General features: G+C 38.6%; 1 protein-coding gene across 1 annotated transcript in view; it reads right to left on the bottom strand.

Annotated features, from left to right (window-relative positions):
* The window catches only part of cdh23 (cadherin-related 23), a 435604-nt gene that overhangs the window by 76688 nt on the left and 346839 nt on the right, over positions 1-12077 (bottom strand). The window contains exons 31-37 of the mRNA XM_037538890.1: positions 9361-9749; positions 8452-8553; positions 8289-8291; positions 8042-8191; positions 6438-6566; positions 4829-4957; positions 1458-1685 (exon numbers count right to left, since the gene is read on the bottom strand). Of these exons, the coding sequence (XP_037394787.1) occupies positions 1458-1685; positions 4829-4957; positions 6438-6566; positions 8042-8191; positions 8289-8291; positions 8452-8553; positions 9361-9749 (1130 nt within the window). The remainder of the gene's footprint in view (positions 1-1457; positions 1686-4828; positions 4958-6437; positions 6567-8041; positions 8192-8288; positions 8292-8451; positions 8554-9360; positions 9750-12077) is intronic.

The raw sequence follows: 12077 nt of genomic DNA, 5'->3' as shown, positions 1-12077 counted from the left end.
TCACTGTCGTCAGAACATCTCCAAAATGGTAAATTTACAGCAGAAGGAAAAAAACGACTTTACTTTTAATGTAAGTCAATGAAATCTGGCATTTTTCTAATCAATTTTGGGCTATTTCTTTTGGTCTATTTATCATGAAAGTTTGACACAATATAAAGGACCAACTATATTTACAAATTATGGGGAAAAATGGAAAACGACAAAAATGGAGATACGAGGTTTTGTTCTGACAGCAGCGATATAGACTATATTGCCAAAAATATTCACTCACCCATCCAAATCATTGAATTCAGGTGTCCCCATCACTTCCATGGCCACAGGTGTATAAAACTAAGCACCTCGGCCTGCAGATTGCTTCTACAAACATTAGTGAAAGAATGGGTCGCTCTCAGGAGCTCAGTGAATTCCAGCATGGTACCGTGATCGGATGCCACCTGTGCAACAAGTCCAGTCATGAAATTTCCTCACTACTAAATATTCCACAGTCAACTGTCTGTGCTATTATAACAAAGTGGAAGTGATTGGGAACGACAGCAACTTAGTCACGAAGTGGTCGGCCATGTAAAATGACAGAACGGGGTCAGCAGATGCTGAGGCACATAGTGCATAGAGGTCGCCAACTTTCTGCAGAGTCAATCGCTACAGACCTCCAAACTTCATGTGGACTTCAGATCAGCTCAAGAACAGTGTAGAGAGCTTCATGGAATGGGTTTGCATGACTAAGCAGCTACACTGCCACTGGACTCTAGAGCAGTGGAAACGTGTTCTCTGGAGTGACCAGTCACGCTTCTCCATCTGGCAATCTGATGGATGAGTCTGAGCTGGGCAGTTGCCAGGAGAACGGTAATTGTCTGACTGCATTGTGCCAGGTGTAAAGTTTGGCAGAGGGGGGATTATGGTGTGGGGTTGTTTTTCAGGAGTTGGACTCGGCCCCTTAGTTCCAGTCAAAGTAACTCTTAATGCTTCAGCAGACCAAGACATTTTGGACAATTTCATGCTCCCAACTTTGTGGGAACAGTTCGGGGACGGCCCCTTCCTGCTCCAACATGACGTCCATAAAGACATGGATGAGCGATTTTGATGAGGAAGAACTTGACTGGGCTGCACAGAGTCCTGACCTCAACCCGACAGAATACCTTTGGGGTGAATTAGAGTGGAGACTGTGAGCCAGGCCTTCCAACATCAGTGCCTGATGTCAAAACTTCCCATAAACACATTCTTAACCCCTAACAGTCTAAAATCCACTTATGATGGCCTTGCTAATGAGCTGATGAGCTTAATCATATGGTGATAGAAGACACAGTAGCACACAGAAAGTTCCAATTACTGTGATCAACTATTCTGGGGGAAGATTTTCACAAGTTAAAGGTCTCTGAATGTAATATTGGTGAGGCATTAGGTAGGATAAGGTTAACCACATAAAACACCCCCACCCACTCACACAAATGTTCTCTTACCGACAGCGGTGGGTTGCCTTCATCCTCCACAGTGACGGTGAGTGTGTACTGTTGCTGTCTCTCTCTGTCGGGAGGTGAAGGTCGGGTCACTATCTCTCCAGTCATTCGATCCATGCGAAAGGTGAGGTCCTGGTTGCCGTCGGTAATGTAGTAGGACAGCATGCCATTGGGCCCAATGTCTCGGTCAGTAGCGACCACACGCAGGACCGATGTGCCACCACCTACGTTCTACAGACACACACCAGAATATGTCTCAATGACGTCATTATTGAGCCTAGCATACACTGCACATCGAAAGTTTGGGGCCATTTGGTTTCGGGGGATAAATGCTTTTAATAAAATGTAATAAACCCCAATAGCCTGGTTTTGGTTCATTTTCAACTTGATGTATTAAACAGGCATTACTGATGATCATATAGTTTATGCACAGTTCTAATGAACATGTAGTATACAGTGACCTGGAATGACAAGGCTAATACTTCTGTTTTTGCTTTATACTGAAGACATTTGAGTTGAGTGAGATCAAAAGATGAATAGACAACAGATCAGAATTTCAGTTTTCTGAATTTTACCTTATTTTATACACCTCTAGATGTGTTAAACAACTTAGAACATAGCACTTTTTGACTCAACCCACCCATTTTCCAACTGAGAAGAAAAAAAACTGGAAGATGTGACTAACAGGTGGTTCTTGTTGTCCAGGTGTGCCCTGTTAGATTCATTGTTTCTCATGTGGAAAACATATTTACCAAAGTGATGTAGGAAGAAAAGATCTGCTTAAAATCCAAAACATACAAGCTCATCTATGAAGTATGGTGGAAGTAGTGTTATGGCATGGGATTGCATGGCTGCTCCAGGAGCAGGCTCACTAAGCTTTATTGATGTTACTCATGATGGCAGCAGCAGAATGAGTTCAAAAGTTTACAGAAATAGTCTGACAGTTAACAGAGAAACGCATTGGGAGGTCTAATCAGAAGGAACTTCATCATGCAACAAGTCAATGACCCAAAACACACTGCCAACACATCAAAATAAAAGGAAGAGGAGACTTAAGGGAGAACCCCCTCAAAACAAATGACAACTGAAAGAATCTGTGGTAAAAGCCTGGAAAAACCTCAGGTAAGAATGAAAGACTTTGGTATTGTCAGTAGGTCACCAGGTTAATGCAGTTTTTTTCAGGCAAAGGATGTGCAGCCAAATATGTTATTTACTTTTATGTACTTTAAGACTACCTTCTCCTATACTTTACTCATCTACAAATTGGGTGGTCTGTCACAAGAGGTGCCATGTTCTTTGTTGTTTGACATATTCTGATTGTAAATATAAGGACATAAAAGCTGAACTTCTGATCTATCGTCTCATATTCATCTTTTGATCTCAAGCCAAAAACAAAAATAAAGACAAAAACAAAAGAACTGACCTTACCACTTCAATACTTTTAGATGAGACTATATATTTACATGTATGATATTGGTGCTGTCTATGTAAACATGTTTAGCCTTTTATATGGGACATTCCTGCAAACTAGCAAATAAAAGACAAGCAAACAAAAATGTGTATTAAAGCTTGCCAATCAAAATGGAAATAGCACATCATGCAATCATGTCAATTACACAACAGTTAGTTCTGGCCACGCAAGCTGATTGGTTGTGAAGCTTTCTCAAACACTGTATCACTCTGCTGAGACGCCGTTGCTAAGCAACAACTTTGACAGTTGTAGGATACGCTCAAGCCATTTGAACTGTTTTACTTTTTACTTTGCCACAAACAGAAAACAAATACCTATAAGATCTCATTTGACTGACAGCCAATTTGGTCAGACTCTGAAGATGAGACTACACTAAATTCCCAAACTGTCAGTTGGTCTGTGTGGAGCTGGAAAACAAACTGCTGGCTGTGCATTGAGTGGGTGGAGTTTGTTACTGTGACGTAGCAACAAGCTGCTTGTTAAGGAACTATAATTAGGCGGAAGGAACTGCTGACATTAAAACATTATAAACGCCTTGTTCATGGTCCAATAGCTGTGACGTTATTTTGCATTAACACTCTCCCTCTCGTGTTCTATTGCTTAGATGATATATTTTCAAACCACTGATTTTACCTCCCTGATTAACTCAAGGTTGTTCATTTTTTATGTTGTCAGTTTCTTCAGCCACGACAACAAAAATGAGTTTCCCATAGCTAACATTTCTTTAAACAACTGCATTAACTAGCTAGCTAACAATGGTTACTTGTGCCAATGTTTATTATTCATTTGCAAGATGTTATTACCATCTACTTAGCTAGATTCAGGTTCTTCTCTCTTGATGCCCTGTACTTTTACACAGAGCACAGATTTTTTGGGGATACAAACAATGTCATTTATTGCAAAAAGGGAATTTGAAATGTGACCTGCTATGAACTTTTTTGTGTTTCTACAGCAGAATAAGACATACATCTAGTTGGTTTTAACTGTAACAGCTATTTAAGTAATTATTTTCAAAAGCTAAATATACACATAAGAGATAAAACACTAATATTTAATAAAGAAAATGAGAAAAAATAAATGACAGATATAGATATGGGAAAGGGGAATGGTAATGAAAGCCGGAAAAAAACATGAAGATTACAAAATACTGCAAATATGTAAACTACACGTCACGATGACTTTCTAAGGAGAACAATAAGGTGTAGCAAAAAAAGCAATTAGTTTACTTAATTAGTGGAGGAAGTTAATTTGTTGTTTGAAATTTAGGTTTTGAATTGCTTTGTGTAACTGTAAAGTTGCATATAAATTTTGCTGCAAGCAACTTAATGTATGCAAAGAGTTATTATATGGGCCAGCTTTTCCCTTTGACTTCTTTAAATGTTGAAGTCTTGTATGCAAACTTGCAAGCAGCTTTTTACAGAAATAAGAGTCAATATAGCTGCAAACGGCAATAAGCGAGTTCAAGCCTGCATCAGCAGTAGGAGCCCTTCTGCAGTTTAAGCCAATTAAGCCAAACAAGACCTAATGCTATATGTAAAGCCAGCCTAAGCTGTGTTTGAAAATCGCTGCAGCCAAAACACCAATAATGTATAGTAATAAATAATGATCATTTCAAATGAAACAACTGACAAGAAATCACATACAAGAAAATAAAACCTGGCCTTTTGGAATAATGTTGCTCATATGCTGGTGACTAGACAGCTTAATTGTTTGTGTTAACACTTGTTCTGTTTTGTTAACACTTTAAAATTTTTGCAAAAAAAAAAAAAACAACAAAAAAACAGCCTCTTCAGATGTTTAACTTTGTTTCACTTAAAGCCAAAAACGTGTAGATTTTATTTAGTTTAACTCAGAGGTGCTGAAGTGTTGTGATTGACTGATTGACAGATGTATTTATACTAACCTCACTGATGCTGACGTTGTAGCCGCGAGGGCTCTGCACTACAGGAGTATTATCATTCACATCCACAATGTTTATGGTCAGGGAGTGGTCTGTGAACCTAGGAGGAGAGCCGTTATCCGTGGCCCGCACCTGTATGTACACACAAGCAAGACATAGGGTCATACACATGTCCCATATTAATGACTAATAACCATATTAATGATCTACTGAATGCTAAAATAGTAATAATTGTGGGTATGTACAAAATTCCAAAGTAGCAGGATGGAATTTATTAAGCCCTACAACAGCAAAAGTTACACTAAGAGGGGCGATAATTAGACACTTTGTGCTGGTGTGGGGGGCTAATCTAACTTATCTACTAAGAACCTCCATGCAAATGAACATGCATGGATGTTTAACATATTAACATATGAGCAGCATAATATAAGTACATGCTTTTTGTATTGAAGACTGTTTCTGCCAGATGTGAGAACAAAGGCTACGTTCCAAACAACACTAAATAGTATGTTAAATGCACAACCATTAAGTGAGCTGAAGTGTAGCATGTAAAGTACAGAAGTGTGTGGTTTGGTATGCAGTCAAAATGCTTTCAATCATCATATTTTGGTTCAAATTGGGTTGAAAAAACTAGCTTGACTTATTTTCTCAAGCACATGCAGGGTCTTTTAAGGCAAAGCAGTAGACGAAGAAAATGTATTTTCACAGTTTAGCACTATATTTCTATGATTAACATGTTGACACATGTAGTTTCACTGCTCATTTTCACTGCTATATTTGTGTTGAAGATATTGTGACCCTGGTTACCACCAGTGCAAAAAGAATTCAGTTGATAAGTTTCTCTAGATTGACGGTTTGCACATCAAACACTCTGAATGACTTTGTTACTCAAAGACTTAAGAAATTTTTTAAAATCTGCACTATGCTTTAAGACACTTTCATGATTGAAAAAAAAAACACTTTCAACTTTAGGAAATACTTATTTCAACACTGTTTGACTAAAATGAACAGTGTGACATGGCAAGCATTGTTTTTTTTTAGTTGGCAAAATATTGGCAAAAATAAGACATGCTTTTCTCAGGCATTAATCAGCACATAGTCAGCATTTAATATTAGTCTATTACAAGTCTTTTGCGTCTTGAGAGGGAAGCTCCTATAAATGTATATGCAATGAGGCAAAAGTGCAAAGAGCAGCTCTGCCCTTTTTATCTTATTAAAGGTGCTAAAGAGTAATTTCCCCTTTACAGTACATTATCACAGTTACTTTTAACACCACAGCAAGGTTTGCAATGGTGCAAAATGCTACTCTGCACCATATCTTAAAAAGTATTCAATGAGCTTTCTTAAAAGCACGTGAATGAGATGTTGTTGTGTGTTTCCCACTTTATGTCTTTGTTATTTTATGTCTGTTTTAGCTGTAGAACTATTTTGACAATCGTCTGCCCCTACAGATCACACAAAACCAATAGTATAGACTTCAGTCTGCACATCAGTCAAATGGCCCCTTCCTGTCAAAGTAGGCTGTTCTTAAGCAATGAAACCTACCAGAATCTCTGGAGACAGTATTTGTGATTATGTGTTGCGTCTTCTACAGTAGACGAGATCCTCTCACCTTGAGCAGGTAGCGGTCTATCGCTTCTCTGTCGAGGGGGGCGTTAACATAAATGTCTCCATATGTGTTGTTAATCGTTCGGATCTCAAACACGTCCTGCATGTTCCCTGCCGCCAATGTGAAGTTTACCTGGAAAAATAAGAAGAACAAAAGAGGGTTGAGAAAGGAAGAGGGGCATGAGAACAGAAGAAAGAGAGAAACTTAGCTTGGTGATAAAAAAGTTGACACAATATTACACTAATACAGTTTTATTTATATATGATCTTCCTCATTGAAAAGCAGGCCTTATTCATGATGTTAAACACATTTCTCATCTTGGGAACTGTGGCTCTTGCAGCCACCGTCGGGGCCCAGGGGGTGGGCACACACCATAACAACCTTATACAGTCAACTCCAGAATTATTGGCACCCTTGTTGTAAAAATCAACTATATAAATATGTTAAATAAACCACACATGCAATGATTGTGATGTTCCAAGCTTATATAAATAGGTAAGCTGCATGTTTTCTGTGTTTTTTGTTTTTTTCCTTCAGTAACCCCCATTAATAATAGTGGGGCACTATGATTAATATTTAGTGAAGATTTCCTCTGACAAGAATAACACTGCTGAGACACTTTCTCTATCGAGGGACCCGGGACCATGCAGAACATGCAGAACATGTCCTGTTTCTTGATATTCTTGGATCGCTGTCTTCAAGTAGGTTCAAATCGAGAAACCAACTTTGATTTTGTGTTCCTGCAACCATTTCTATGTGGATTTTGATGTGTGTTTGGGGTCATTATCTTGCTCCAGGTTTCAGACTTCTGCCAGAAGCAGAGTGATTCTGGGTTAAAATCACTTGGAATTTAGTAGAATTATTTTTGCCCTTGATTTTTTACAAGAGGCCCATCACCATTAGCAGCAACAAAGACCCAAAGCATCAATGATCCACCACCATATCTGACAGAGGATATCAGGTCAGGGGAGGGGGGGGGGGACTGAATCTGAACCGCATGCTTATCTTGTGTTAATCTATTCATCTGCACATAAAGACAGCATGCTGCATGTAGTGCACTTTCTGCATACCTCATTGTGCATCCTGCACATCTGGACTATCTATCTTCATTACATGCAGTGACTTTTTTCACCAAATGTGACATGGTTTACATGACCAAAAAGTCCATTTACATCTCATCTGACCACATAAAATGATTTAATCTGTAAATTTTGCAAAGGTCATGTAAAATTCCTGGAGACAAGAAGCAACAGAAAGGAAGATTTTTATGACCTAAAATTGTAAATGGCTTAGATTTTATTTAAATATATTTTTGTGATGCCAATATTTTCCCTCAAAGGTTTTTTTGAAAGAATACACTCAATAAATTCTCCAAAATAAATGAAATACAACTTCTCCAAACATTTTTGAGGAACATTTAATTGTTCATTTTACATTTAAATGTTTTTGCCCAGTTTTGTGTGCCAATAATTACAATGTTGACTGCACATTCATATAAATATTTAACACCTTCTATTCATGTAGAAATTTTTGTGCAAATCTGAGTCAAGTAAATTCAGTGCATGAATTGTGATCACAGTTTTCTCTCTCCCTGTCTTTTTCCTCACCAGTCCATTTCTTCCAGCGTCTCTGTCCCGTGCCAGCACCACAGCCACTCTCCGGCCCATGGGTGTGTCCTCCGGAACATTTACTGACAAGTCCGACGTGAGGTCAAATTCAGGGCTATTGTCATTTTCATCAAGAATGGTTATGGACACCTGCCATGAGTCCAGGAGTGTAAATATATAAATCACCCTCAATAGAACAGAAGTAACATTTAACTCAGAACAACAGAAATAATGAACCATCTCTTACCTTCTACACTTGGACAAAATATTGGAAAAGAGAGAAAGAATCTGAGTCAGATATGGCCATATGTTGCTGATAATAATTTGTAAATAAAAGAGGAACAAACAAATGTATTGGAACACATTTTATCCTTAAACCGATTCAGACAGTTTAGTTAATATAAGTTTACCACAGTGGAGCCTCTTTTAGGCCCTCCATCATCAGCAACCACAGTGAGGGTGTAGGAGTCGCCCCTCTCTCGATCAATCAGACCAGTCACAGTGATTCGACCCTGTGGAATACACACATACACGCAAACATCTTCTAGATGACGTACATTCCTATTTTCAGGTTAAGAGGGACACACAATGTTTTTTTTTAATAAAAAATAAAAAACTACTGCATGATGTTTGAGTTTTACATTATGTTGTCTTCTCTGAGTTTATTGGCTGGTTGCAAAGCAGAAATCTGATTATTGCCCGACTCATGTAGACCTGGAGTTTCCTCATTATCTGATTACTCATCAGATGTGCATGTAAACCCTTCACTGACAAAATCTGATTTTTACATTGCATGTAAACCCACTCAGTGTCATGGTAACATTACATGTGAATGTTATGACAGATGTCACAATGTTTAATATCATGACAGCTTTCGCATGATACATTTTTGCTAAGTGTTCCCAAGTTTGCCACCATGACATCAAACATTATGATACCTGTAGGGACAGTTACAGATAACAGTAACAGTGCATTGTTGTATTACTGGATATAAGGTGCTATAACCACTTATAACATTATATGGTATGTGCTATGGCATTTTTATTTGGCATCGTTATGTCAATGTTCTGTAGCAGAGTTTAGGTAAAATTGTTGGCATTTCTACAGTTTTCCTGGTTTTGACCTCAGTTTTTTCCAAAATTTTTCACTGGCGGATCGGCCCATATTTTATTTCTCTGCTTGTGTTGAGACCTATTCAATGAAAATATATTATAATTATACTTTGAGGAAATGTTCAAATAAGAAAGACTCACAGCTACATACTGCCGTACACAAGATCCCTGTGTTACATCAAGACAAACAGGATTAAGTGTTCTTACCGTGACGCTGTCGATCTTGAAGAGGGCGAGTGCGGCGGGCGATGTGTCTGGGTCAAAGCGGTAGGTCAGCTGGTTCAGGTTATCAGCTGACTGAGCCCGCACCTGGATCACCTCCGTTCCCGTGGCAATGTTCTCCCTGAGCGAGGTTTCATACCCAGCCATTAGGAAGGCCACAGCCTCGTCCAGCTCATTCAGCAGAGTGACGTACACAGTGCAGAAGGCCCGGTTGAAGGGAGGGGCCTGGTCTGTGGCCGAGATGTTCATCAGGTAACTGGTCTTGGTCTCGTAGTCCAGGTAGTCCACTGTGGTCACTAAACCTGTGCTGATGTCTACTTCAAACTTACGGTCTGAACCAGCAACCATAGCATATGATACTGCACCTCCATCTCCTAGAGGGCGGGCGAGAGAGTTTTAACCCAGTCAGTCCTGCTATACAGTCATATCAAAAAGTGTGTGTGCACCTGGTTGAGTGACATTTTCTTGATTTTCTACATGATTTTCTAAGTTGGGCCTGTGCAAAATTTATTTCATATTTAACTTTTTTTCTCCAACATATTAAACTACAATTTAGGTTTGTTCCCTGTACATGATGTGTCTCAGAAAATCAACAAAACATGTCATTTAACCAGCGGTGTTAACTGAAAAAGATCATTGTTATGAGGATGCATGATTTATCAGTAGGTGATATTTTATTTGTCAATAAATGAAGAAAAAAACACAATTATTATATTCAGTGCTATATTGGAAATATAGCAAATGATTACAACTTTTGTAACTTTTTCTCATTACAACCGACACATCCAATGTGTTCAGGTAACAGGGCTGAGTGAATGTTTGAGGGCATATACAATGGATTACTCATTAGAAATTATGTTTCACACATGAGATGTTAAATGAATTCACACATTCATACAAATTTTGAAGTTAATTTTGGCAACACACACATAGGTTCTACTAAAGGACACTTTAACTGTGTGTAAAATGTCTTATTCCTTTAACTTTACATACATATTTAAAAATGTAATAAAACAAGTACCACCCTAATGATGGAATCACTCAAATATTGGCAGGTAATTTGCTTTTATGTGCTGTTTACAGGCATGGTGGCGCTGGGTAGTGCTCTCGCCTCACAGCAAGAATGGCCTGGGTTCGATTCCCTGACCAGGGTCCTTTCTGTGTGGAGTTTGCATGTTCTCCCCATGTCTGCGTGGGTTTCCTCCCACAGTCCAAAGACATGCAGTTAGGCCAAATTGCCTAAATTGCTAAATTGCCCCTGTGTGTGAATGAATGTATTTGTCTGCCCTGCAATGGACTGACGACCTGTCCAGAGTGTATCCTGCCTTCCGCCGGATAGGCTCCAGCACCCTCCACGACCCTGAGGGAAAAGCGGCTTAGAAGATGTGTGTGTGTGTGTGTGTGTGTGTGTGTGTGTGTGTGTTGTTTACAAAGACCAGTAGAATGTACTGTACAGTATTGCTTTAGTTGTCTGTTTAAGAGGGTGTAAACTGAATGCAGTATAAAATGCCCCTGCATTCAGTAAGTAGAACAGTCTTCATACTGCAGGATAGCACTTAATTACAAACCAATGAATGTGTTGCCTGCTAGCTTACTGACAGTATTTTCTCAGTCAAATCTCATGTTCTGATGTGACAAAGCAGCTTTGGTAGGCTGTTCCGTTTTGCATGTATCACGTACGATAATCTCTCATAGAACTGACCTACTAAGAACCCACCGTTCTCAACCACAGTCTAGCTTTTGGTTTCTATCAGTTTTCCTTGTATTTCCTGCTCATTGATTCCTCAGCTCTCTTTGTTCTTGCCTGCCGTATCACTGCAGCTGCGAAAACGGATTTCAATAAAAGTGACTCACTACATCCTGCCTGCTCGACTCCTTCCTACCAAGTTGCAAGCTGTACACAGTGAAATGCACAAATTACTTTCAATATTACCAATCTAATCAGTCATGTGAAAACTCATTATACTAGCATTATCTATACTAGCATTATCAGATGTCATCTAATCAGGTTTTTAGCCTTGTGTTGCTTTTTAGCTGTCTTATGCTCAATTGCAGCTATATACATATTACACTGTGTAATCAATTAAACTATCATTATTGGATATTGATATTATCATCTGCTACAAGATGTTAATCTTCAGTTATTATTATTAAAATTAACATGCTCTTTATTTAAGCTTTTAGTTAGTTATACCAAATCCAGGGTCCACTTTCCAGTCTAGTGGCAGTTTTGACATAAGTTGGTCAGTTAAAAGTGAATGCAAAAGTTTGTGAATGCAAAAAACTGCATGTTTTATTGATTTGAAAATAAGCACATCACCTCTACAGGGAACAAACGTCTGCAGACTTTTATTGCACTTTTATTTCATTTTAATTGTAAGTGTTTGTCTGCTGAAATGAACATACTGGAAAAAAATGAATAAAAATAAATATATTGCAAAAGCTATGGCACATTTTATATTTTATATAAAATTTTATCATTTTTATTTTCTTTCTTGCCAATTTGCTAAACTCAGTAAATAAAAATGCAACTCTGTTGATGTAATGTATTTTGTTCATGTAGAAATGGCGCAGACTTCAATCGAGTTCCCTGAGCACATCACTATTTTCTGTGCTAAAGCAAATCTGAAGACTGTGTGGGCATGTATGTGTGTGTGTGTATCAGGGGAAGTGAGAGAGGGAAGTCTTTACAGACTGTCTCA

This window comes from Pygocentrus nattereri, chromosome 5 (genome assembly GCF_015220715.1).
Source record: "Pygocentrus nattereri isolate fPygNat1 chromosome 5, fPygNat1.pri, whole genome shotgun sequence".
NCBI lineage: Eukaryota > Metazoa > Chordata > Actinopteri > Characiformes > Serrasalmidae > Pygocentrus > Pygocentrus nattereri.
Note: the sequence above shows the minus strand (reverse complement) of the source record. Positions and strands in the feature narration are given on the sequence as shown.